General features: G+C 66.3%; 3 protein-coding genes across 3 annotated transcripts in view; 2 read left to right on the forward strand and 1 right to left on the reverse strand.

Annotated features, from left to right (window-relative positions):
• The window catches only part of LOC104572241 (NF-kappa-B inhibitor-interacting Ras-like protein 2), a 208,426-nt gene that overhangs the window by 84,665 nt on the left and 97,699 nt on the right, over window positions 1–26,062 (reverse strand). The gene's annotated exons all lie outside the window — the stretch shown is intronic.
• Window positions 42–2,858, forward strand: P3H4 (prolyl 3-hydroxylase family member 4 (inactive)). Its single transcript, XM_088529703.1, has 8 exons — window positions 42–509; window positions 1,584–1,733; window positions 1,806–1,977; window positions 2,042–2,170; window positions 2,245–2,390; window positions 2,480–2,563; window positions 2,636–2,777; window positions 2,845–2,858. The coding sequence occupies exons 1-8, from the start codon at window positions 42–44 to the stop codon at window positions 2,856–2,858; spliced, it is 1,305 nt and encodes a 434-aa protein (XP_088385829.1).
• JUP (junction plakoglobin) lies at window positions 4,247–21,761 on the forward strand. Its single transcript, XM_088529715.1, has 15 exons — window positions 4,247–4,308; window positions 13,166–13,390; window positions 14,167–14,420; window positions 14,841–15,079; window positions 15,578–15,779; window positions 16,347–16,491; window positions 16,905–17,008; window positions 18,077–18,415; window positions 18,804–18,959; window positions 19,251–19,370; window positions 19,519–19,669; window positions 19,780–19,901; window positions 20,302–20,341; window positions 20,615–20,784; window positions 20,887–21,761. Exons 2-14 carry the CDS (start codon window positions 13,168–13,170, stop codon window positions 20,758–20,760), a joined length of 2,241 nt encoding a protein of 746 aa, XP_088385841.1. The 5' UTR covers window positions 4,247–4,308; window positions 13,166–13,167; the 3' UTR covers window positions 20,761–20,784; window positions 20,887–21,761.

Genomic DNA, 26,062 nt, shown 5'->3' on the forward strand with positions numbered 1-26,062 from the left:
CGGCTCTGCGCGATCTGCGGAGCGCTGCGCGGCTCTGCGCGATGTGCGGCGCGGCGCTGGCGCTGCTGCTCGCGGCGGGGCTGTGCGCGGCGCAGTACGAGCAGTACAGCGTGCGCGGCTTCCCCGCCGCCGCGCTCGAGCCGCTGCCGCGCGCCTACGCGCGCGCGCTCGCGCACTACGCGGAGGCGCGCTGGGCCGAGAGCGCGCGGGCGCTGGAGGCCAGTCTGCGCCTCCACCGCCTGCTGCGCGACAGCGAGGGCCACTGTCACCGCCGCTGCGCCGAGAGCCCCGCGGAGCCCGCGGAAGCCGCCGCGGAAGCCGCCGCGGAGCCGCCCGCCGAGTGGGAGCGGGAGCTGCGGCTCTTCGGGCGGCTGCTGCGCCGCGCCGGCTGCCTGCGCGCCTGCAAGCGCGACCTGCCCGTCTTCCAGCTGCGCTACCCGCCCGCGCAGACGCTGCGCGACTTCCAGCGCCGCCAGCCCTACCAGTACCTGCACTATGCGCTCTTCAAGGTGAGGAGGGGAGCGGGAGGGTCTGCGGAGGCCCAGCGCTTCCACCCTGCTTCCCGCATCCCTTCGTCCTGAACGCCTTTGCTCAGCACCCTCTCCGGAGCGCTCCCGTCCTGCTCTCCTGCGTCCTGCAGCTCCCTTTCCGCACCTCCATCCTGCATCCCTCACCCGGCCCCCTTGCCTGGTGTCCCCCCACGCGGCTCCTCCATCCTGCCCCTGCGCCGCGGCACGTCGACCGCCTCTGGGAGCATCCGGCAGGACCCGCAGGCTGCACTGGGGACGGGGAGCTGCTCGACCTGCCGCTCTCCCCCTTCCAGGGGAGTCCCAGGGGCTCCCCACGTCCCACTGGGGGCTGCAGCTGCCCCCACCTTGGAGCTCTGCTGCCCTCGCAGAGCTGCCTGCAAGGGGAGGCTTCCGGGATGTGACACGATTCCCGGGATGGCTCTGGATCGGGCCCAGTTGGGAGTCTCTGGGCCTGGCACTTTGTGTGGGTCTGTGGGCACAGGACCCCCGGGAGTGGCTGGAGCGCTGGCAGTGGGATTGGGAGCACAACCGGCTGCTGGAGGCCTTTCCCTCCCCTTCCTTCCTCCTCCTCCTCCCTCCCTGGCCCCTTCTCCTCGGCAGCCCCGGCGGGGGGCCGCAGCGCTGGAAGTGCCACGTTCCCGGCCGCGGCTCCGCGCAGGCTCTGGCAGCCTGAGGACCCTGTGCGCAGGAGGGGACGAGGGCTGCATTTCCCTGCCGCCCGCCCCGCGGCTCCGGGCACCTGCGCGCCGTCCCTCGCGGCTCCGCGCGGCTCCGCGCGCCGTGGGGATGCAATGGGGAGGGAACACGTGCGGGAGGAGCAGCTCCCTCTCCATTTGCCCCGTCCGCTCCAGCTGGGCAGCGGGCATCTCCATGGCCCAAAGCGAGCTGCACCAAACTCCATCGTGGGGCCACCGTCCCCTCCTGCTTGCTGGCAGGGAGAGGGACAGCGTGTCCTGCTGCTTAATGCGTTTCCCTGCTGCTCGCGCTGGCCGGGCCCGCGCGGGGAGCAGCTCCGCGCTCCGTTTCGGCCGCCCACCCCTCTGGCCTCCGCAGTGCAACAAGCTGGAGAAGGCGGTGGCGGCGGCGCACACCTTCCTGCAGAAGAACCCCACGCACGAGATGACGCTCAGGTACCTGCACTACTACCGCACCATGGTGGACGTGGACGAGCACCTCGTGGACCTGGAGGCGCAGCCCTACGAGGTGGGACGGGGACGGGGACGGCGGCCGCGCCGCCGCCGCCGGGGCTGAGCGCGCCGCCTCCCTCCGCTGCAGCCCATCTTCGTGCGCGCCGTGAAGCTCTACAACGGCGGCGATTTCCGCAGCAGCGCGGCGCACATGGAGCAGGCGCTGGCCGAGTACTACAAGGCCTACGAGAGCTGCCTGGCCGGCTGCGAGGGCGCCCGCGAGCTCCAGGACTTCAAGGACTTCTACCCGGCGGTGGCAGGTGGGTTGGGGACGGCGGGTGGCGGGGCCGGGGGGCGCAGCGCCTCAGCCCGCCGTCCCCGCAGACCTCCTGGCCAGCGTGCTGCGCTGCAAGGTGGACTGCGAGGCCGAGCTCACCCCCAACGTGGGCGGCTACTTCGTGGAGAAGTTCGTGGCCACCATGTACCACTACCTGCAGTTCGCCTACTACAAGCGTGAGTGCGGGGCCGGCGGGGGCCGCGCCGTGCGTGCGTCCCCGTGCCCGTCCCACGCGCCGCTCGCCCCGCAGTGAACGACGTGCGCAACGCGGTGCAGAGCGTCTCCAGCTACATGCTCTTCGACCCGGGCGACGCCGTCATGCAGCAGAACCTGGTCTACTACCGCTTCCATCGGCAGCGCTGGCACCTGCAGGAGGAGGATTTCCAGCCCCGGCCGGTGAGCGCCGCGGCGGGTGCTGTCCCCGCGGGTCCCCTCTGTGGCAGTGGTGACATCCCGGGTGTCACCGCCCACCCGCTCGCCCACAGGAGGCCGTGCGGTACCACAACCAGACGGCTGCGCAGAGGACGATGCTGGAGTTTGCCCAGCAGCACCTGCAGGCTGATGATGAGGTAGGTGGCACCCGCGCTCGCGTCCCCGCGCGGCGCCCGGCCCCGACGCTCCCGCCCGTGTCCCCGCTGCAGATGGAGGTGGATGGTGACGAGGAGTCGGACACGCGGGATCTGCCCTCGGACGGCGAGTTCGAGGGCGAAGGCGACTACGAGGAGGGCTTTGTGGCGGAGTGGTGGCAGGAGCCCCGGACCAAGGGGGACAAGGATGAGGAAGGTAACGGGCGGCGGGACCCGGGGACCTGGGGTGGCCGCGCTGCGCTGACAGCGACACTTCCTTGCAGAGACCCTCCGATGAGTGAGGCCCAGGGGGACCGCGACCCGCATCGGATCACGGGTGCTCCGGGATGGACGAGCTGCCGAGCTCCACACAGATCCCCTGTCCAGCACAGGGCACCCCTGGGTATCCCAGGCTGCCGGCAGGGCCGGGGTCCCCTGGCTGCTCCGGGGTCCCCCGGCTGCTCCAGGTGCCCACTCCCGCGTGGGTCACTTGCCAAGGGGCTGGTGCAGGGCCCCCCGTGTGCCTTGGCTCCCCCGAGCCCCGCTCACCGGAGCCTTAAGCTCCGTTAATTTAATACTTCCCATCTTGCGCGGTTGCTTTTTTTATTTACTGGTGCTGAACTTTGAATAAAAACCAGACCAGTGTTTCCAGGGCGGCCTCTTCCATGGGTGCGACGGGAGCCTGTGGGGAGAGGTGTTTGGCGTGGGAAGAACAAGCCCGGCCCTGGGGGTGACCGGGGCGAGGGGGGACCCGCGTCCCCTTCCGATGCTCCCGTGAGTGTCGGGGCTCGGGGTCTCCGGGGGCTGCGGGAGCCGCCGGTGCCGGGCACCGCGCAGGGGCTGCCCCGTGGTCCCAACAAGCCGGTGCCTGCCCGGCCGGGAGCCGGGCCCGCTGGCTCGGAGCACTGAAACCGAGAGGTGAATCAGCGCGTGGGCCCGCGGGCGGGCGGGCGGTGCCGGTTCGGCGGGAGGCGGCGGGAGGAGCCCCCCGGCCCAGCGCCGTGCGGGGCTGCCCCGCGGGTCTCGGCCGCGCGGGGGGTCCCGGGGAAGCCCGGCGGCACCGGGAGCCGGACAGGGGACACCGGCTCCCGCCTGGCGTGTCTGCCGGGCCCGCCGGTGGCTCGAGGGGGCCCCCGTGGCCAGGGACCCCCGTGCGGAGGCCGGGAAGGGCCGTCCCCGCCCCTCGCCGGTGCAGAAGGCCCAGATGTGCGCGGGGCGGGCAGATGTGCGCCGCGGGGGGGGGGGGGGGGCGAGGAGGAGGGGGTCCCCGCACCCCCGTGACGTGCGGGGGTCCCGCCCGGGGGGTCCCCCGTGTCCCCCGCCGGGGGAGGGCCCCGCCCCCTGCACAGGCCCCGCCCCCTGCACAGGCCCCGCCCCTTCCTCGAGCGCCTCTCTGGCCCCGCCCCTTCGCCGCTCCCTCCTGTGACGTCACCCAGGTGCGCTTTCTCCCCCCCCACCCGCCCCCGCGGGCGCGCCCTTCCCCGCCCCCTGCCCCGCCCCGCCTCCTGCCGCGCCCCGCCCTGCCCGCTGGCCAATCGCCTGCCGGGGAAGGGGCGCGGCCGGCCTCATCCTGTCCAATAGGGCGCCGGTAAACACGCCTGGGCGTTGCCGGCGTGACGGGCGGCGCGGCGGGCCAATGGCGCGCGGCGGGGCGGGGCGGGGGCGGGGCGGCGCGGGGCGCTGCTCGCCTTTTGTTCGGGCAGGAGCGGCGCGGCCGGCAGTGTCCGCGCAGGGGCCGCGCCGCGCAGGTGAGAGCGCCGGGACGGGCCGCGGGCACCGGGGCGGGCGGACGGGGGCCGCCGGGCACGGGGCCTCGCGTCTCGAGGGCCGCGGCAGCCCGGGCCGGACCGGCTATCTGGGTGCGGCCGGGGGTCCGGGCTGGGGGTGTTCGCCGTGTCCGGGAGCGGCCGGAGCTGAGGTTGGGACCGGGAGGGCCCCGGAGCGGCGGCGGGGGCGCTCAGGCGTCCGGGAGGCGGCTGAAGTTGAGACCGGGGGGACCCCGGTGTCCGGGAGCGCTTCCCCTCCGAGGGTTGGGAGGCTCCCGGCGGCCGCGTTGGGAGCGGCCGCGCTGGGAGGGCCCCGGCGTCCGGGCGCGGCCGGGCTGGGGCTGAGCTCGGGAGGGCCCCGGCGTCCGGGCGGGGCGGCAGCCGCTTCCTCCCCCACCCCCGCCGGGCCGAGGCTCCCGCTGGAGGCAGCGCCCAAGCGGAGCGGCCCCGTAAATACCTCCAAGAGCCACCAGCCCCCTCGGGGGGTCGGCGACAAGTGTCGCGGCCGGTCCGACCGGTCCCGGGGGCTCCGCGGGCGCCGCTCCCGGGGCTCCGTGCAGGGCACGCGGGCGGTCGGCGGGGCCCGAGCTCCGAGAGGAGGGAGCTCTCATCGCGTTGGCGAGGCTATTAGCTTAATTAATGGTGTTTGCGGTGCTGAAACACGGCCGGGAGTTGCCCGCGCGGGAGACGCGGGTCCCCGTGCGCGGAGCTGGGAGCGATGTCACCTGCCCGGTGCAGGGAAGGGCCGCGATGGACGGTCCTGCGGGGCTGGGGTGGTCGCAGCTGTGTCGCCTCCGTGGGATTACCCGGGATTTGCTGTCCTCTGGGTGCCTCTGGCTCTCCTGGAGACCTGTTGGTTGGGAAGCAAACCTTGACAAGTGCTGCTTGCCCGGTGCTGTTTGGCATTGCTGGGTGTTTTGGGGAGAAGAAATGGTGTTTTGGGTCTGTGGGCAGCCTGGCCTGGAAGGGGATGGGTTAGGGACTCTCGTCCCTCTGTGTCTGTCCTCCAGGAATGGCTCTGGTGAGTGCTAAGGTCCCTTCCTGTGTCCTCTGCCGATGTTTATTGGAGTAAAAGTGTAGAACGCCCAATTAAACTGCCTGCGCCTCTACAGCCTGTAATTGCTCATCGCTCTGGAGTTGTTCCATGAAGTGTCATGAAGAAAACATTTTACGGCAGATTTGGCTTGAGCAACCTGGTCATGGGGGCAGGAGCACTGAAAGCTCCTGCCTGGGATGGCTGAGGGGCTTCTGCGCTAGCCCAGGCAATGGGGGCTGCCCTTGTCACCTGGGTCCCTCGAGCCACCCCTGCCCGAGTGCTTTGGGCAGCTCCGGCGCGGCGGGCCCTCCGAACAATAGACTTTACGGTCTATTGTCTGGGCGCTGCCGCACCGGGCGCGTCGCGTGGGCGCCGGTGTCGTCCCTGCCGCGCTCCGGAGCAGCCGGCGCTTCCCAGGGCTCCGCTCCCGACCTGGAGCATCGGCGGCGTTGGCGGCTGCTTTGGTGGCAGCTTGAGACCTTGGGGGATTTCACGTCTGGTGCCAGCACTGGATTTCAGCATCCATATTCAGTGCTGTCCTAATCCCATTAATTCTGTCCCCCTGAAATCCTAAATCGGCTCTAGCAGCTGGGACGGGTGTTGCAGTGGCAGCAGGAATAACCCGGTGAAGGTTGTTGTGGGGGTCCCCTCCTGGCTGTGCTTTGGCCTGGGAGCGCTGGGTGCTTTTTGGTGCTTATCGCTCTTCCCGGTCACCAGCGCCAAGTCCTGCCCGGCCCCAAAGCGATGACGGCCGCGGTGGCTCCTTGCAGGGAACTGGCAAGGCTCTAATTGCAGTGTCTGCAGCGAGGCTTGTGCTAGCCTTGGAACTTCAAGTGCGACGGGCTTCTAATTAGCAGCACTTGAAAACAAATTTGAATAGAAACAGGCCAAGTTTGCCTTGGACTTCTTGTGGTGTTAACATATGGTGTGTCGGGCTGGAACTCAGGAATCCCATGGCAGAATTCTCCAAAAGTTGCATCGCCCTGGCTGCACGGGGCCCTGCATGACCCGAGACGCTGCGGCCCCGTGCAGGTGTGCGCGGGCCTGTCCCTGCCTGTCCCCTGGTGACGTGGGGCTGAGCGCGGTGCCCGCCCCGCACCGCGAGCCTGGGAAAGCGCCGCGGCCGCCAGGGCTTGGAACGTGGGGCGCTGCCGTCCCAGAGGCTCTGGGTGACCTGGCGAAGGTTCCTGCTCCCCGAAGCTTCGCGCTTGACCCTGGCCTGGGTTTTGCCTTGCAAATTACCTGGCAGGTTGTTGCGTGTCGGCTTTAGAGCCGCTCAGAAACGTGCAGGACCCCGCGTCCCCCTTGCTATGTGAACAGCGGCTGCAAATCCAGCCTCGAGGCTTCCCACGGAGCGTCGGGACGTGTTTGATCGCCTTGGTGGGTGACCCACGCGTCCCCCCCTCCACAGGAATAACGTCCTTCTGCTAAATGGCTACGAGCGGGAGAGGCAGGAGACAAAGATGTTCCCAATTAGACAGCGCTCCGAAAGATCTCTCCCAATCTGCCATCTCCGCTTGGTTTTTCCGCGGCGGCTGCCAGGCCTGGAGGCATCTCGCACCGCTGGAGCCGCTTGTGCAGGGCGGGCGCCGCGCGGATCCTCGCGTCCCCGCGCGGCACATGGAGATTCCTGGGCCGGGCCGCGCTCCGTCGGTGACGCCCGCTTGGGTGCGGACGGGGTGGAGCGGCCGGCGGGGCCACTGAGGCCTCCTGGTTCCACAGGAGGTGGCCCCGGTGCTGGGGACGGGGTCCACAGCCCCAAATAGCCCCCGGGGGCTCTTCTGCGGTGACCTTGGAGAAGGGCCTCGGCTTCCGCGCGTTGCTCTTCCCACTGGCCTCGCGGAGCAGCGTCTCCAGTAGAGCCGCGAGCTCCGGTCCTGTGGGACAGGCTGGATGCTGCTCATCTTAAACCCAGCTTGTTTATTCCCCTGGATATCCCTGCGGATGGGCGAGCGTGGCGAGCTGCTTCGGAAGGAGCCTCGCTCCATCGCGATTCCCACGGCACCACTGGCACTTGGGATGGATTGGGCATTTCTGGGGTGTCCCATCAGTCCAGCTGCAATCCCGCTTTGTGCCGGGCTGGATTTTGGAGGGGGATCACTGGGCAGAACGTGTTTGCTTAGCTGGTGATGAGACCTTTGGCTGCAGTAAAGAGCCTTGCTGTAATCACTGTGACACGCGGGCAGAGCCCCGGTGACAAATCGTTAACTCGCTCCGACAGGCCGGGTGCTGACGGGTGTTGGTGATAATTTCTTGTGAAGCGTTTGAACTTTACAGATGTAATGCAGTTGGATGGAGAAATTAAGCTAGGGTGAAGCAATCCTCAGCCCTGTTCCTCTCCCCCTTGAATTCTGCTCTCGTCTGGCAGAACTGGGGCCAGGTGGCAGAATCCTGTGTTTTTGGACACCATTATTCCAGCTGGAAACAGCGAGCGAGCCTCGGAGCCTAAATTTAAAGCCTACAATTACCATGTCCGTACAGGACAATTTGTTCTTCGTGCTTTTTAAAACAAAATAAATTTTCTCTGATCCAGATGGAGTTATTGTGATTAACCGTGCCGTGGCAGATCTCCTTGAGGACAAACGCGAGTTTTCCCAGCGCTGCTTTCCCAGCTGGTTTCCTCCGGATAAAGGGCATTCCCGGCAGCGCCGCTGCCCCTTTCCCGGGAAGCCCGCGGGCTCCGGGGGCTGCGGCTCCGTGTGCTGCGGGTGCCGGTGGCTCTTCCTGATGCTGCTGGGCGCTCTGTGGGTCCTGCAGCTGCGGGAGGTCTGGCCTGGCAGGAGGCCCCTTGCCAGGGTTTCCTCCTCGGTGCATCCGTCAAGTTGTTCCCGATTCTCTGGAGTGCCATGTGGAGCTGTGCCCGCTGCGGTGTCGGTGCCGCTCATCCCGCCTGCTCCTTCTGACATGCAGGAGCGCTTGGTCTCCTGCTCCTTGTGTCCCTGTAGGAACGTGCCTGGGGAACCCCTTCCTTGGCTCGGGTCTTCCCATGGAGCCGTGCCGGGTTGGTCCCATGTTTGGCTCCCGGTGCTGGTCGGGTCACGCTCGCCACCTTGGAGCAGCTGTGGTCCCAAATGTGCCGGTCTCTGGGATGCCCAGGAGAGCTTGAAAGCCCACGTAGCCTTTGCCAGTGTGGAAATAGCACTGGGAGGCTCCCCCAGCACCCAGCTCCTCCGAATTTATTAATAGGAACCTGGGTCAAGGGCTGAGGAGGAGCTCGGGGTGGCTGTGTCCTTATTTTAGCCCCACATGGAAACTCGTGCTAAAGGGCCCCAAGTGGAGGAGCTGCACGAGCTGCTGAGCCTCAGGAAGGAGGAGGGATCCTGGGCTTCCAAGCAGCACAAAACCCGCAGGGTGAAGCCAGGCCTGCAGGTTAGAAATACTCCCGCTCTGATTTCGCCTTGACGGAAGTGTTGTTGTGGGGAATAAAAGCTTTTCCGTCCTTTGTGAGCGGGCCAAGGTCAGGCGGCAGATACAGGTGGCTGAGGCAGTAGCTGCCTGGGATGGTGCCTCCTCTGCCCAAGCTCCTGCTGGGCTTGGAAGGGCTCTGCGTTGGAGCAATCCCGAGATCCAAAATGTTGATCTGGTGGAGAAATAGCAGCCTGTGACACAGCAGAGCCGTTGGACCTGTGCGGTGCCAAGCACTGCGCAGGGATGGCAGCGGGAGGGCACGGGCTGTGCCAGGGGCACCGGGACATGCGGTGCCCATGGTCCTGGCAAGGGCCCATCCTCCCTGCTGCCCACGGGATGGGAATCACATCCTTGTGAGGGGAGGATATGGAGCGCCCTTATTGAAAGCTCCTGACACTCAGTGTGAAATGTTGCAGCCTGGGCTCGTGTGTGTGCTGGAGCTGTGGGGAATGGTTAATTCGGCTGAGGGTGAATGGGGTGCTAGGGAATGTGCTCCTTGGGATGGAGCGTCGCTTTGGGGCGAGCGGAACGGAGGGAGGATGTGGTACCCGCAGAGCTGGGCTCTGCACTAAGCCCGTGCTCAACCTCATCGGGAGGAGGTGCGAAATAAACCCGGGTTTTGAGAGGCTTCTGTGCAAGGAGTCCGGTGGGTCCCTCGCTGCCCTGTCCTGGTAATTCAAAATAAGCCCTCGGTGCCTGTTGCTGGTGCCGGGGAGGCCGGGGCCGGACGCGCCGACACCGGAGAACAAAGCGCCCGGCTCCTTTGTTTGGCGGCCGAGGGCAGGGCTGAGGCCGGGCGCTGCCTGCGCTCGCGTCCTAACGAGCTCGCGGCTCCGTTGCCCGTCTCCTCATTAAACTTCAAGCCGGTCTCCTTCCCTTTTGAGCTCCCCGCCTTGCCTTCGCTGCAGAGCTCTCATTGAAACGCCTTGTGGTAGCCGAGATCTGCCTTTATTACTGTGCATTGATGCTGGCGAATCTTGAAAAGCTCCTTTCTATCCTTGTTCCCGCAAGGGATCCCTTTCAAACCCGTTTGCAGCAGCTGCCTGGGCTTCATTAGCCGCCAGCGCCGTGGTGCCGTCCCAGCGCTCCGGCGGCCTCCGGGCACGGATCCAGCCTCGCTGCGCGCCACGGGGGACCGGCACGGAGGGCTCCGTGTCACTTTGCAGCGTGACCAGACCCTGTCCTTGAGCCTCCTGCTCGCCCGGCCTCGGCTCTGCTGCTCTGCCCCACATTGCCACGGTCCTCCCTGCTCCGAGCCGGCACCAGCTGATCCTCTGGCTCTTCCAGGGAGGACTGCGGATCACTTGCTTCCAGTGTAAGTGCTTCCAAAAGTGCTTTTCTTGCATCGCATTTATTGAATCGCTTTGAATGCCTCTTTCCTTAAAAGCCTAAGTGACTAATTACGGTTGCTCGCACGCTGCCCCCAGCGCAGCGCGGATCCCAGCGGAGGCAACTACCGCTCCCGTTATCCGTGGAGCAGCCGGGGATGCTCGTGAGGAGGACGCGGCCCCGGCAGCTCCGTCATTCCCGCGCCCTTCCCGGTGGGACAGGCCATCCGGAGCTCCTCCGCCCGGGCTCCTTCCCAAGGGCGCGGGAGGCTCCTCGCCGGCTCTTTCGGGACACGAAGCCGACGTCCCTGGGCCCTCGCCGCTTTTGCGGGAAGCGGATTTATCGCTTCCCTGCTGTCGCTTTTCCTGGGCAGCTTGGCTGTAAATCAGTGCGGGCTCCGGGGCCGGCTCCGCATGGAGCAGAAGGAAAGGGCTAGTCAGGCAAGAGGATGCGTGTTTACTGGAGACTTCCTTTGCAGACATTGTCTATACAGAGACGATGCTGTCTGGCCTCTGATCAAATAACTCTGGAGACAGATGAGCCTTCTGGTCATTTTTTTCACAGTAGTTGCAGCTTCCTCTGTTTTTCAGCAGGATTCCTGGCTCCAGGAAGCAGGCGGGAGTGGGTTTAACCTTTTCACAGCTCGTCTGTGTCCGGGATTCACCCATGTCTGCCCCAGTGTGGAGCAGGGGCTGTTTCCCATGGGATTGCGGCTCTACACCCCATAGCAGCAGCTTGGAGCTCACTGGGGACCTTGGTGGGTCGCTGGTGACACCGCTGATCCTGCTCTGTCCCTGCAGTAGCCTCTGGGTTTAGTGACAGGCTGCAGGGAGGGAGATGATCCCCACGAGGACACCCAAGGGCAGAGCCCGGCAGCAGAGTGTGCGGGAATGGTTTGTGTCCAGGTGCCTGGACCTCACGGCGGGATTAACTCGGGATGTTTGACACCGCTCCGAATGTCACCGCTCGCTGCCAGAGCTGCTGGCACTTGTTCTGTGGCCCTGTCACCTCGAGTGCCACCGGTGTCACAGCCGGCGCTGGCACCAGGCGCTATCGGGCTGCCTGCCCAGCACCAGAGTGACGCTCGGGAGCAAAGTGGGTCACAGGAGCCCCAAGTTGTGGCCTTTCCAAGGTGTTGCAGCCCCATGGGGAGGCTCTCGGGCTGTCCCCAGCGCTGCACTCGCCCCACGGGACACGGGGGACATAGGGCACTGTCACTTTGAGCTGCCTTAATGCTGGTGCTCATTAACTGGGCCCTTCTCCCCTGCCTGTAGCTCGTCTGGGTCACATCACCTGAGCTCGTGTCTCAGCTCTGAAGAGCTCCACGGGCTTTTGATGTCTGGCGGCGCAGACGGGGAGGAGGGTGACGGGGGGTGGCTCATGCATAATGCAGAACTGGGCAAAAAGTCGCCGTTTGAGCAGAACTCACGGATGTTTGAAAAATTAAGTGCCTGGTGGATGCCTGCAAATTGCAAAGCAGCTGTTAGGGCCTGACTGACTGCGTGTGGTGCCCGGTCCCTGCAGCCAGTGCTGGAGCCTGGGGGCTGTGCAGAGGGTTTGTACCCATTTCCAGGGGAATAGGACCTGCTGTCTGCTGCAAGGGAGGCTCTAAGACCCTCGTCTCTGCTCTTCCCTTCCTGCTCTGTCCAGGGCAGCTTTCCAAGGTTTGGGGGCTGATGGGCATCTCCTGTGTCTGGCTGTTTGCACCAGGCTCCGTGCAGGGCCCTGTCTGCTCTGGCAGCCGGATGCCACCGGCCTCTGGTGGCACTGGGACGGGCACACAGGCTGTCCCACCGCTGGTGCAGCAGCATCTCCGGGCAGCGCTCGGCGCCCCGCGGGCCGTCCCGAGCACACGGAGCAGAGCCGGGCTTGTTGCTGGCCCCGGCGCCGCCCGTCATCCCGTGCCAAGCGGAAAGCTCCGTGCCCTGCCCTGCAACCCGCTGCCTCCAGCAGCTTCCACGAGGTCTCTCCTCCTCTCCGGGGCCCTGTGCGCATGCATTATGCACCAGCCATGCGTGCGTCGAGCTCTCGCGGTGCCGCTGGAGGCTCCCACCTCCGCCCGCTCCCGCGCGGCGGCGAGGAGGTACCTGGGCTGGGATTCCTTCCCCGTGAGTGTGGGCCGGGCGCTGCTTGGGAACAGCCCGCAGCGCTGGGGCGAGCCGCGCCAAGCCCGCGCGCCGGCCCCTCCGCGCTGCGCAACCGCGTCCCGGCCGCCACCCGACGCCCTGACTCAGCCGCCGGCGCCGAGGGGCTCCCGCGCGGGCCCTGCATCCCGCAGCGCCTGGATGGGCTCGGATGGAGCGGGGACACCGGGCACGGAGCCCCCGCGGAGCCGGCTCAGCCCCGCGCCGCAGCGGAGCCCCCGGCGCAGCCTCCTGCGTGAATCACTGTTTGCTGGCGCTGGGGATTGCGCCTGTTGGGAAGCGGGCGGCAGCGGCTCCCGTCACCTCTTATCGCGTCTGAAACTCTGACTCATCCTCTGCCCCGGGGCCTCACTGCAGCCTCACGCAGGGGGAGAGCGGCTGGGACCTCCCCACACTGCCCCCAACCTGCAGTGGGGACCCTGGCTGGTGACGTGGGGCTCTGCGGAGCTCAGCAAAGCGCCCTGACCCTTCCTGCCCCACGCAGAGCCCCCGGGCAGGCTCTAGAAGGGGTCTGGAGCCCCCGATCCTGCTCACGCCGCCCTCCGCTCCCTCATTCCCGGGATATTTGCAAGAGCTGCAGAGAGCCAACCTGGCTCCTACACGTTCCCAGCTGGGCCCCTGGCTCCGTCGGGGTATTTTTAGTTGCAATTGCGTCCCGGAAGGACCCTGCGAGGTGGCTTTGCTTCCCGGCACGCGGAGCGCTGCGGCCGTGCCCGGCTCCGGTGCCGCTCGCGCCCGCCCGCCCTGCGTGCCCCGACACGAGCGGCAAAGTGCTGAGCCGGGGCTTCGTCATCCCGGTGCCGCCTTTCATCTCCCTCGCGTTGGAGGGCAGATAGCGATCGGCCGCGCAGGGCGAACGGGCTATAGGAAGGTGCCCACGGTGCCCTGGTGTAACTTGTGCCGCCGCTGCCCCGCAGAGCAGCCATGGAGGTGATGAACATGATGGAGCAGCCCATCAAGGTGACCGAGTGGCAGCAGACCTACACCTATGACTCGGGCATCCACTCCGGCGTCAACACGCAGGTGCCTTCCGTCAGCAGCAGGTGCCTGGCCGACGAGGACGAGCTCTGCAGCAAGCAGTACACCATCAAGAAGACCACGACGAGCTACTGCCAGGGAGGGGGCCAGGCCCAGAGCCAGGCGCAAGGTAGGGGCTCAGCTGCTCGGCTCCTGCCTGCTCCCAGCTCGCCCACGCGCTCTCCCGCTCGCTGTGCTCCTTTTGGGCACCGCTCCACGGCGCCTTCCGCACCCTGCGAGCTGCTGCTTAAAATACTCTCCCTCCTGCCCTCCTTCCCCTGCGCGGCTCCGGCGGCGCGGATCCCATGGCACGCGGCCAGGCAGGGCCGAGCGCACATCCGAGCGCGCCGGGCGGCTGGCGCGGGATGGGAACAGCTGATCCCAGCCCACGGAGCGGCTGCCGGCTCCGCAGGAAGAGGCCTTGAGAGCCCAAGCGCCAGGTCCCACGCAGAGGCAGAGCCCATGCAGAGGAGCAAACCTTCACAGTCCCCGTTCCACGGTGGCACCTGTGGCTCTGCACGGCGTGGGACCGGCGCAGGTTCCTGGCTACTGCAGCTCTGCCCTCTGCACTCGCTTGTCCTGGCAGCCTCCGGAGCGGAGACCCCCGTATCCTTTTCCTAATCCCCAATGCCATCTGGTCCCAAGTCGCAAATACCCTTAATTTTTTAATTAACAGCCCTTGTGTGACAATTGCTTAATCATGCTGCCTAATTAAGCGCTGCCTTATCTCTGCGCCGCCGTATCTGTTTACGCCTTGCAGCCCCGGCTCCTCGCGGAGCGCGCCGGGGCTGCTGACATTGCCGCTGTCATTGCGCCGCGCTCCCGCTCCGCGAATTGGAACTCGGGAAGCGGCGCCGGGAACGCTCCTCGGGAGAGCCCGGAGCCTCACGCCGCCTCTCCCCGCAGCCGACATGGAGGCTCAGCTGGCCATGACGCGGGCGCAGCGCGTGCGGGCCGCCATGTACCCCGAGACGGTGGAGGATCGCTCGTTGCTCATCAGCACGCAGGTGGAGGGGCAGCAGACCAACGTGCAGCGCCTGGCCGAGCCCTCGCAGATGCTGAAATCTGCCATCGTGCACCTCATCAACTACCAGGACGACGCCGAGCTGGCCACGCGCGCCATCCCGGAGCTCACCAAGCTGCTCAACGACGAGGACCCGGTAAGGCCGCGCGGCTCGGCTTCCCCCAGCAGCTTTCCCAGCTGCAGCCTCCTTCTTCTCGGGTGCCCGGCTTGCTGCTCTGACTTGACCCTGGCTTTGCACCGGCACCGAGAGCCTCTTACCGGCTCCGTGCGCTCCGGATCCCGACCCTCTGCCCTCCCGATCCCACGGAGCGCGCGTGTGCCGTAGTCCTGACTCCATGGACCGCGGCTGCGAGCTGCAGTGGAGCGCATGGATGAGGGCCAAAACAAGCAGTCCTCAAACGTGCTGGTGGTGCAGGCTCTGCTGCCCAAACGCCGCCTTTCCCAGGACTCGTCTGGCAGAGCAGGGACCCTCGTGTCCCCAGGAGGGCTGTAGCACCTCTGTGGCGGCGGGTGGCAGCAGGAACCCCCTCCAACCACCGCCTTCCCTCCTGCCTAGGTGGTGGTCAGCAAAGCGGCCATGATCGTGAACCAGCTCTCCAAGAAGGAGGCGTCGCGCCGCGCGCTGATGCAGTCGCCGCAGATCGTGGCGGCCGTGGTGCGCACCATGCAGAGCACCAGCGACCTCGACACGGCCCGCTGCACCACCAGCATCCTGCACAACCTCTCGCACCACCGCGAGGGCCTGCTCTCCATCTTCAAGTCCGGCGGCATCCCGGCCCTCGTCAGGATGCTCAGGTGCTGGGATGCGGGCGGGGAACCCACCACGGCCTCCGGGGTGTCCCCAAGGGGACAACAGTCTTGGGATGTCCCTCCTGGCCGTGCTGCAAGCTGCATGGGGGCATTCCATGGATTATACTGCCTATGATGCCTTGGGATTTGTGGTAGAGGCTTGTGCAGAGCAACACGTAGCTCGAGATGGGCCTGTTAAAAGGGGGATGCGGGAGACCTTGGACCTGTTTAACCTGGGCAAGCCCCGGTGTCAGATGAGTTTGGAAGCAGCACGGAGCAGCAGGAAGGGAGCAACCCCCCTGCTTATCCATGGGGTGATGCCCGGAGACCTGGGCTCAGGGCAGAGATGCTCCTCTCACAGAGAGGTCCCTCGGGGTACAACAAGGCTGGGTGCCATCTGCACCCCAGGAGGGACATGGGGACCTGCTGGAGGTCCCTCAGTGCCACGCGGGACTCTCGGCGGTGGCAGCAGTGCTGACGTGGCTCCGTGCCGCCCGCCCGCAGCTCGCCGGTCGAGTCCGTCCTCTTCTACGCCATCACCACCCTGCACAACCTGCTGCTCTACCAGGAAGGGGCGAAGATGGCCGTGCGCCTGGCCGACGGCCTGCAGAAAATGGTGCCGCTGCTCAACAAGAACAACCCCAAGTTCCTCGCCATCACCACCGACTGCCTCCAGCTCCTCGCCTACGGGAACCAGGAGAGCAAGGTGAGCCCCGGGGAGCCCGGCCTCCCTCTCGGTAGAGGTGGGATGGAGGTGGCTGCAGTCGCCCATCCTTGCTCCTCTGGTGCTGTCACGTCGCAGGGGAAGCCCGGAGGGGCAGGGATGGGACCACGTCTGCAGCTCTGTCGCATCCAACCTCCCACGGGTGGAATGTCCCCGGGAGCGCAGCAGCTCCCAGTCCGGCCGGTAAATCGGCTCGGCTGGGTTTCTCCCACTGCCACTCCGGGCAACTTCTGCCTTTGTCCCTAGGCTGTTTCTCTTCCTCCCACGCGCTAATCGGCGCAGCCTCGTTGGGCAGTGAGGCCAGGTCCTGCCGACCCGCTCTGAGGCTGCCTGTCCTGCCCGGGGTGGTGGGACAGGGACAGGCCACGCACTGGAGAGGCAGGGTGCAATACGTGGCCGCAGCGGAGGCAAACCCAAGTGCTCCATGCAGTCACGCCAGCCCCTTGCCTGACTTGTATCCTGACCCGCACAAGCCGGAGGAACCGGCCGGCGTCCTGGAAACGCTGCCAGAGCCTCCACAAGCCCTAACCTCAGCTCCTTGTCTTGCAGCTGATTATCTTGGCCAACGGAGGACCCCAGGCCCTGGTGCAGATCATGCGCAGCTACAACTACGAGAAGCTGCTCTGGACCACGAGCCGGGTGCTCAAGGTGCTGTCCGTGTGTCCCAGCAACAAGCCGGCCATCGTGGAGGCCGGTAAGGAGGTGCCGGGGCTGCGGCAGAGACGCGTGTGGGCTCCTCACCCAGCGAACAGGAGGATGGTGGTGGTTTAGGGACGATGCGGTTGAGAACATCAGGCCTCCCTGTGCTCTGGGCACAGCGATGGGCTCTGAGCTCATCCTCGGGCAGCAGTGGCTCTGCTCGGCCTCTTGCTTCAAAAGATGATCAAGATGATCAAGACACTTCCCTGGGCCGGGGCTGGTCCTGCTGCCTTCCTGCACCGCATTTAGCTCGGCCAGATGAGGCCGCGTTGTGCGTTGGAGGCATCAGCCAAGGGCTCTGCAGCCTCCCCTTGCAGTGCAGAGACCCACGGCTGCCCCGTCCCGGGTGTGGGGAGGCTCTGCGTGTTTGGGTGTTTGTAGACGAGCGGCTTCTCGCCTTCCTGGCAGGCGGCATGCAGGCGCTGGGCAAGCACCTGACCAGCTCCAGCCCCCGCCTGGTGCAGAACTGCCTCTGGACCCTCAGGAACCTTTCCGACGTGGCCACCAAGCAGGTGAGTCCGCAGAGCCGGGCTCCGATGCAGCCCTTTGGAGAGCCGCCCTGGGCCACGGCGGGGACGGTGCCGGTCTACCGGGCACCCTGGGCACGTCCCCTGCTGAGCTGCAAATCCCAAGCTCCATCCTCTCCCTCCAACCCCCGCGATCCACCGGCGGCAGCAGCATCCCTGCCCTGGGGCCAACCGGGAGGCGCCGAGCCCGGCGGAGCGGGGGAATCGCCCGGAGAGGCGGAAGCTGCTCCCTGCCCGCGGCTGTTCCCACGCGGGCTGGCGGCGTCACCGCGCTGGGAGCGCTCGCGCGGTGTCCCCAGCTGGGGGACAAGGCCACCGGCAGCCCTGCTCACGCTCCGCGTCCCTGGGGCTCCTGTTCGCTCCGACTCCCCGCAGCCTCCACCAGACGGGCGCTTCCCCTGCCGAGGGAGCCGCTATCGCGGCACAGACGCGGTGGGAGCCGTGGGGACGCGGTGGGAGCCGTGGGGACGTGGCGGAGGGGCTGGTGGCAGCCGGCGGCGCCGCTGACCTGGATATCGGCCGCCCTGGAGCCCTTCCCCTCCTCCTGATGTGTTCCCCATGTGGCGCTCGGGCTGCGGCTCCGTGCAGATTAACGCCTGATGCAGCGTGGAAACTATGTGCGCTCCCGTCGGAAGGCATGCGGCGCGGTCCGGCTCCGCGCGGAGCCGGGCGGGATGTGGCCGTGTCGCTTTAACCCCTTCCCGTCCCGCTCGCGGGATCGCGCAGGGAGCGCTGGCTTCGCGCTGCTCCCAGCAGCTGGCACTGGGGTTGCCCACACGTTTCCAGCAAGGACAACCCAGTGGAGATGCTAAACTCTTAAGGAAAGCTGTGCACATCTGGAGCACATGCAAATGGTGCAGAGCGAGGGCCTGGACAACCAGGATTCCTGTGCTGGGAAGGGCCACAGCCCGGGGGCCGCTGGCCCTTGGCATGGGAAGGGGCCCTGGGATTGCACAGATGCTCCCGGGTTGTGCTTGGCAGCAGGGTCAAGCGGGGCAGCGCGATGGGGAGCCAGGACAGGCTGAGCTCTGAGCTCCGTCCCTGTTCCTGCAGGAGGGCCTGGACGGCGTCCTCAAGATCCTGGTCAACCAGCTGAGCTCGGACGACGTGAACGTGCTGACGTGCGCCACCGGCACCCTCTCCAACCTGACCTGCAACAACAGCAAGAACAAGACCCTGGTGACGCAGTCCAACGGGGTGGAGGCCCTGATCCACACCATCCTGCGGGCGGGTGACAAGGAGGACATCACCGAGCCGGCCGTGTGCGCGCTGCGGCACCTCACCAGCCGGCACCCCGAGGCCGAGATGGCGCAGAACTCGGTGCGGCTCAACTACGGCATCCCCGCCATCGTCAAGCTCCTCAACCAGCCCAACCAGTGGCCACTGGTCAAGGTAAGAGGCCGTTGGGCCAGGGAAACCCAGTGGCTGGACTGGAGGGAGCCTCGGGCGGCTGGCGCGTGCCAGGGTGGTGCTGCCCGTCCTGATACCCGGCTGGGTTTGCAGCTGCACTTGGGGCTGCGTCGGCGCTCGGGGATCCGCAGGGCTGCGTCCTTGATGGCAGCTAACGGCAGGAAATTGCTTGTGCCTGGCTGCTTTGCTGAAATCAATATTTGCCCTCCACAGGGAGGGAGGCGGATCCGGTGCCGACGGGGCTGCAGGAAGCCAGAGCCAGCGCGTGCCACGTGCAGGGGGATGGGACCGGCGGGAAGAGCTCGCGTGGGTCCTGCCCCACGCGCTCCCGGCCCCCTCTGAGCCCCTCTCTCCTGGCTCTCCTCCCCAGGCTACTATAGGTCTGATCCGCAACCTGGCCCTGTGTCCGGCCAACCATGCCCCGCTCCAGGAGGCCGCCGTGATCCCGCGCCTGGTGCAGCTGCTGGTCAAGGCTCACCAGGACGCGCAGCGCCACGTCGCAGCCGGCACGCAGCAGCCGTACACGGTGGGTCCCCCCCACGGGCTCGGCGAGCCGCATCCCTCTTCCTTGCTCCCTGTGTGACCTGGATCTCCCCAAAATCCATTTGTCCCCTCTTGTCCTAGTGGGTACCCAGGAGCTCTGCCTGTCCCGAGCTCCCCAGTGCAGCTTGCTTGCAAAGAAACAGCCTTATTGGGGAGTGTATGCCCCATCCTCTGCCCACCCAGGACAGGTCACCCTGTCCCCGAGCTCGAGGTGGCCTCTGTGGTCATGCCCTGCCTGCTGCTGCAGCCCTGGCTGACGCTTGTCCCCTTGCAGGATGGCGTGAAGATGGAGGAGATCGTGGAGGGCTGCACAGGAGCGCTGCACATCTTGGCACGAGACCCCATGAACCGGCTGGAGATCTTCCGGCTCAACACGATCCCTCTCTTCGTGCAGGTCAGGGGCAGGGGCCGGGCCAGGCTGCGCTGCCACCATCTGCCGCGCTGCGACGGGCCGGGCTGCGCGTGGCCGCGCATCACGCACGCCGGGAGCGCAGAGGCCACCGCGCCGGCTGCTTCATGTTGCTGCTAATCTCTCCTGACAGCTCCTGTACTCGCCGGTGGAGAACATCCAGCGCGTGGCGGCCGGCGTGCTGTGCGAGCTGGCCCAGGACAAGGAGGCGGCAGATGCCATTGATGCCGAGGGGGCCTCGGCCCCGCTCATGGAGCTGCTGCACTCCAGGAACGAGGGCACAGGTGGGTCCAGCCTCACGGCGGGCGCGGGGGGCTCCTTGTGGGTCTGGAGCAGTCACTAGCGATGCGGGGGAAGAGATCGCCTGGTTGATGCTGCCTCCTGTCCCCTGCAGCCACCTACGCTGCCGCCGTGCTCTTCCGTATCTCCGAGGACAAGAACCCCGACTACAGGAAGCGCGTGTCCGTGGAGCTCACCAACTCGCTCTTCAAGCACGACCCCGCAGCCTGGGAGGCGGTGAGCATCCCCGGCGCGCGCTGCAGCGCTCGGCATCCCGCACAGCCCAGCGAGACCGGTCTGCTGGGATGGCCACCACCTCCTGCTATTGCTCTGGAGGGAGCAAACGGCCGGAGGCGGCTGCATCCTCGGCTCGGGCAGCCCTGGGTGGCGGTCCCTGCACTCCTGCTGCCGCGGGATGGCCCGAGCATCACTTACTCAGTGGACTTCATAGAATCACAGAATGGTTAAGGATGGAAGGGACCTCTAGAGGTCATCTAGTCCAACCCCCCTGCACGCAGGGTCACCTAGAGCACGTGACACAGGACTGCATCTATGGCACAGGACTGCACCTGCATTCCTTCGTGAACCTGCACCGTGTGCCTGTGTCGCCCTCTCAAACTGCCGCCTTCCTTTGCAGGCTCAGAGCATGATCCCCATCAACGAGCCCTACTCGGACGGTGAGTATCGCATGAGCTCTTCCCGCATCCGAGCTCCGCACCTTCTCGCCAAAGCCGAGCTGATCTTAAAACTTGTCTTCTCGACAAGTCATCTTGGGCAGCTGCCGGGGTGGTGGCAGCCAGGCTGCTTTGGGATGCCCAGCCCGTCGCTCCTGCAGCGAAGGGAGCTCCTGTGTGGCCCTGGTGGCCAGGGGGACACCCGAGGTGGCTGGTGCTGGCAGTGTCTCTGCAGCCCGCGCTGAGGTTGCTCCATGTCCCTTCTCCCCCTGGCAGAGCTGGACGCCGGCTACCGCCCCATGTACTCGGGTGACATCCCCCTGGACCCCATCGACATGCACATGGACATGGACGGCGACTACCCCATGGACGCCTACAGCGACGGCGTGCGGGCGCCCTACCCTGACCACATGCTCGCCTAACCCGCCTCCTAGGCCCCGCACCAGGTTTGTGGGGTGCTCATCGCACCCCTTGGCACAGCAGGACGGGGGTCTGGGGGTCCCCAAGCGCTTCGGTTGGGTGACGGGCCTCTCCCTGCTGCCCTGCAGGTATTTGCTCTATACGGAAGAGGGTGGCCCCGGAGCTGAGCATTTGCAAGAAGGGCTCGGGAGACAGAAGTGCCTGCGACGACAGACTTTCCATTCCCACGAGAGGTTTTATCTTTCGATTTTTGTTTTTGGTTTTGTTTCTTCTTCGCTGTGGGTCTGTGGAGAAGGTCCTTCCTCCTGGGACTGCTTCAAGCACCTACTGCTGCATCCAGCATCCAAGATACTGTTTCTGAAGCTTTAAAACACACAAATCCTGCATCATTATTGACCTTTCATGGGCAAAATAGTCTTTTCTATGAATATATATTTCTTTTTTATTTTTAATATGGTGCCAATGGCTCTGGCCAACTTTAAGTTCGTGCTTTTTACCTTCCCCCCTCTGTTCTGTGCGTTAGTGTTCTAGACGAGGAATCTAACTTGGGGGAAAAAAACCTTTGTTTTCTGTGAACTTTAACTTAATCAGATCACTCGGGAGTTTGCGGAAAACAAACAGTGCTATATCCAGGACCTTCATTTTAGCCATCGGGATGTCTGGGTTTAATTCTTTCCGATCAGCCGTTGGGGAGCTGACTCTGTGTAACTACCTGTCCTAACCGTACCGATAGCAGAGTGACTCCAGCTTTAGGAACTGTGTCCTTGTACTGATCTTTGTTGCACATTTTAACCTGTTTCCCTTCTCTTTGGTGAGTGGTGTGTTTCCCTGCCCTCTTCCCTTATCTAATGCATTTATAAAAGAAGCTGTAGAGCTGATGGTGGTTTAACGCTTCGGCTGGAAAGGGATGGACATTCCCGGAGCGTTGTTCAGGAATGGAAGATTTTATTATTTCTGTAAGTTGTTTTTGTATAGACCAAAGCAAAGAATAAAATAACCCCCCCAGCGCCGTGCTGCAATGAGCCTGTTCTTCTGCGGCCCCAGCAAAGTCACCCGGGTCTCTTTGGGGCTTGGCAAGGCTGCGGATGGGGGTGAGCGCCCCGGGTGAAGGTGGCATCGACCTTGGGGGGAGCAGACTTGATGCTTGGGCAAAACCATCTCCCCGGGTGCATGTGCTGGTGCCAGCCGTGGTGCCCGGGCACGAAGCCGGGGCGCACGTGGAGCCTCCTTCCCACCCTCGTGCTGGGTGTTAACGTCGACTCCCCAGGCTTTTCTGCTGGGGCAGGAGGTAAAAGCTCCCAGTAATTAAGATGTTTGTCCATTAAGCGGCATCACTGGTGTCTCATCCCTGCCGCGGCGCTGAGCTCATTTTAATGAGCTCCAAGGGATAAACAGGCGTGTTGCAAAGTGAGCGGCGCTGATGGATGGAGCAAAGGCTGGATGGAGCTGCAAGAGGGGAGGTTAGGAAAAGTGATTTACTCCAGTGCGACCTAGTTGCCGTTTTCCGCAGCCCTGCTGCAAGCGCAGGAACAGATGGCACAGGGAAATATTCTCCACGTCAGTGCTAGCTCCAACAGCTGCTCCCGGTGCGAGCAATGTGGCAGCGGAGCCGGCGCCAGGCAGGGATCATGCTGGGAGATGGAAACTCTGCTTGCAAAGTTACCTCCAAACTTCGCGGCTTCCCATCTGCTCGGCGGCGGCCACTTCTCTACTCGCCCAGGGCGACTCCCCCGGTGCTTCCTGCAGATGGGCCCTGGAAGGATATGAGGGGACGTGTCCTTGTCACCCTGGGCTCTGCTGCTCTCTCTGCACCTCTTGGGCAAGAAAACCTTCATTAGAGCCCGGAGGGGGAAAACTCTCCCAGCTCCACGAGTCCCCGTGCGGAAGCAAGGGGCTGTTTATGTCCTGGCAGGGAATGTGCATTGGGAGAAGGCAGCGGTGCTGTGACGTGGCCCTGTGTCCGCGCTCAGCAGGAACCAGGTCACAGGGGCTCCCACTTGCCCTCGGCTTCATCCCCTGCTCTTTCCTTGGGACAAAAACGAGGCCAGAGGCCGGCCCGGTGCAGCAGCCTGGCCAGGGCAGGAGGAGGCGGCGTGGGAAGGGCCGGGGCTGCGGGAGCTCCGACATCCGTGAGCGAGCCCCGGCACGGCAGGGATGCAGCCTGGCTTCCTGCTTGTCCCCTTGCCAGCGCCGAGGACGAGCAAAACAACAGCTGCCTTCCGGGAGCGGAGCAGCCGCGGCCATGGGAGCGCGGCCGGACGGGCCCGGAGCGCTCCCTGGTCTCTACCTGTGCCCAGGGCTGCGGGGACACGCGGAGCTGCAGGCTCACGTCCAGTCCCTGCACCCCGAGCGCGGTGCTCAGCCCTGTGCCCAGCACCTTCCTGTCTCTTGCCCAAGGTCTCCGGCCTCTTGATGCCACCTGGTGGCAGCTGGTCCCGGCCACGGAGGCTCCGCACCCCCTTGCAGAGCTGCAGCCCTGGGTGTCCTCGGTGGGAGGCCGGGATGCACCGAGCTGCAGCTGCCCTGCAGTTCCAGGGGCTCCAGAGCCTCCTCCATGGCACCGGGAGCCCAAAGTTGGGAGCTGAGCAGGGCTGGGGGCTGAGGCTGCCCTTGCTCAGCCCTGCAACCCCCCTGGCTTGCCCCGATGGCCCTGGGCTCGGGGCATCTCCCTGACCAGCAGGGCCCGGAGGGTTCCCATCAACACCACAGCCAGGGCCCCTCGTTTCCCCCCACTTGCATTTTGAAACGAGGGAAAGGATGGACAGAAGGGGCCAGGGCTGCAGCGAGCGCCCAGGGCCTGGCCCAGACGGTGCCCGGAGCTCCCTGCCTGCCCGGGCAGCGCTGCCGCACGCGGCCCTGGGCGCCGAGCAGCATCCGCAGGGGCAGAGGTGCCACCGTGTCCCCAGTGAGCCCTGGAGCCACCACGAGCCCGTGAGGCCCCTACCGCGGGGCTGGGGGTGGACCCGGCACCTCGGGGGCTGCAATGGGACCCTTGGCATCTCCCGCGGGACCGGGAGCCCCGGAGCTGCAGCCGCATCGCGGCGGCGCTGCCGGCCCCGCGGGCCGGGCGCGGGTCGCTGCCGGTGGCGGCCGATCCGGGCCGAGCCGAGCCGAGCCGGGCGGGACTACACGTCCCGGCATGCCCGGCCCGGCCGCACCTGCCCGGGGAGCGGCTTTTGTTATCGGCGGGGCCGGGAGCGATGGGCGCGGGCCTCGCGCCGCCTCCGCGCCGCCGCCAGCAGCGCCCAGCGGTGAGTGACCCCCCCGCGCCCCCCGCCGCACCGGGACCCCCCCACGGCCCCCGGCTCCGCAGCTGCGGCCGCCCGAAACCCCATCCCCCCCGGAGCCGTCCGGGGTGGGGGTGGGGGGAACTTGCCTTTTCTTTACCCTTTCCTTTGCCCTTTTCTTTACTCTTTTCTTAAAATCCATCCCCGCCGCCCCCTCCCAGCCCCTGGGAGCGACTTAACAAGTTTTCACGCTTCGCTAAGGAAGTTGCGGCGGCCGCTCGTGGGGGAGGTTCCCCCCCTGCGTGGGGGTCGCGGCGGGGAAGGGGCGAGAGGCACCGGCCTCCCTGCGGGATCCGGCACCCGGTCTGGATCTGGAGCTGGGTCCAGGTCTGGGTCTGGTCCAGGTTCGGGTCCGGGTCTGTTGTGCGATTCCTGCCGTTGGGAGCAGGAAGCCTGTGCCGGGGAGTTGGGGTTTCTCCCCTCTGCCTGGGAAGGGGCTGTGTCTGCCTGGAGTGTTTCTGCTCACTCTGCAAATCCCGCGGGGCCCCAGGACACCCGGTGCTGAATCCAGGGACTGGGGGTTGTGGCGGGAGACAGGATGGGGCAGCGGAACCGGGGCCAAGGCTGGGGAGCTGGTTCCGAGCAGCAGCGGGGCCTGCGGTGCCCGTGCTGGGCAGCACGTGGGGTCACTGCACAACAAAAGTCCTTCCCCGCGGGCTCCGGCCGCGGGCGCAGGGAGCGCTGTTCCCAGGGATGCTCAGGTGCCTCGTGGACTTGCAAGGGTCCCTTGGGCCGGGAGAGACGCAGTCAGGCTGTGCATGGGGACGCTGGTTGTCTAGAGGGTCCAGACTGGAGTGGGGAGTGCTTGGCCCCCCACGGGTGTCCAGAACCCCCAGTGCTGCTGCTCAGTCCGATGAATTGGCCACCGCACGAGCCCCTGTCCCAGTGCCATGGCCTGCGGGACCGGGATCAGGCTGGGGCTTGTAGGATGCCCCCCTGCGCTGCTCTCAAGGTCCCAAGACCCTTGTGCTGGCCCCTGCCCAGAGCTGGGCTCCCGCCGCGGCCACTGGCTCCTGCTGCAGCAGCTGAGGGGAAAAAATAGCCCGAAGGCAGCACCGGCGCCCGGCAATGCTCCCCAGCTGCTGCCGAGCACAGGACAGGGCTCTCCGGCTGGTGCTGTGCTTGGCCCGGAATGGTGCTGGGCTGGCGGGTGTCCCTGGCCATGGTGGCAGCTGCCACGGCCGTGGTGGCCCGTGTCCCCGGCTGCAGTGCCCAGACGTGAGCTGCGTGACAGCGGGAGGAGGGCAAAGAGCAGGGAGCGCGAGGCGGCACGTGCCAGCGGGAAGCTGTGCCCTGCTGTGCTCCCTGGCCCCGGCACCTCCGGCTGGTCCACGAGGAGCCTTGGCCGTGGCCTGCGGTTCCTCCTGGGCTCTGCCAACCCCCTTGGCTCCTGCCTCGCTCCCCACGGGGCAGCTCCGGGAGCCCGTCCAGCCGCCGGCAGGGCCTGGCGCACGGGAGCTGCTCCCGCCTGTCTGCGCAGGGTCCCCTGCCCGGGCAGGGCGAGCGCAGGAGCGGGGCCGGGCGGCGCCGGGCGGGCAGCCCCGCTCGCTGCTGACTCACGGCCGCGCGCGCCCGGCGGCTCCCGCGGCCTCCGCATGGTCGGTCCATCCTCTGCTTCGTTCTGGGGGACGCGGCGGAGGGTCAGGAGCCCTTTCCAAGGCCCTGCAGCAGGAACTTGGTGGGAGGTGCTGGGTGGTTGGCAGCAGGATGCGGGGGCTGCGTGTGGCCGTCAGGGTGTCTCCGCCGCCCTGTCCCACGGCCACGGGGTGAGAGGGGAGCCGGGGCGGTGGTGCCAGCAGCAGCACATGCAGGAGGGAACGCCGGAGCTGCCAGCAGAGCAGGAGCAGGAAGGCGCGGGTTACGGCCTGTCCCGTGCTGCCTTTATGGCTGGGCTGGGGCCGTGGCAGCCGCAGCGCGGGCAGGTCCCGCTGCGTGTCCCGTGCGGAGCCGGCGCTGGGCGGCCGGTGCCAGCTGGACTTCGCTCTGCGAGGTGGGGCAGCCGGGTGCCTCCATCCCA

Source organism: Tinamus guttatus, unplaced genomic scaffold, assembly GCF_059628265.1.
Source record: "Tinamus guttatus ecotype Peru unplaced genomic scaffold, ASM5962826v1 Tinamus_guttatus_pri_ptg000339l, whole genome shotgun sequence".
Taxonomy (NCBI): Eukaryota; Metazoa; Chordata; class Aves; order Tinamiformes; family Tinamidae; genus Tinamus; species Tinamus guttatus.

What these genes read in the sequence shown, in the direction of transcription:
- P3H4 (XM_088529703.1), top strand. Translation starts at nt 42, where the DNA reads ATGTGCGGCGCGGCGCTGGCGCTGCTGCTCGCGGCGGGGCTGTGCGCG. An exon ending in TGGAGGCGCAGCCCTACGAG is followed by an intron (nt 1,734 to 1,805) that starts GTGGGACGGGGA and finishes CCTCCGCTGCAG; the next exon opens with CCCATCTTCGTGCGCGCCGT. An exon ending in CTTCTACCCGGCGGTGGCAG is followed by an intron (nt 1,978 to 2,041) that starts GTGGGTTGGGGA and finishes CCGTCCCCGCAG; the next exon opens with ACCTCCTGGCCAGCGTGCTG.
- JUP (XM_088529715.1), top strand. Translation starts at nt 13,168, where the DNA reads ATGGAGGTGATGAACATGATGGAGCAGCCCATCAAGGTGACCGAGTGG. An exon ending in ACCAGTGGCCACTGGTCAAG is followed by an intron (nt 18,416 to 18,803) that starts GTAAGAGGCCGT and finishes TCTCCTCCCCAG; the next exon opens with GCTACTATAGGTCTGATCCG. An exon ending in GCACGCAGCAGCCGTACACG is followed by an intron (nt 18,960 to 19,250) that starts GTGGGTCCCCCC and finishes GTCCCCTTGCAG; the next exon opens with GATGGCGTGAAGATGGAGGA.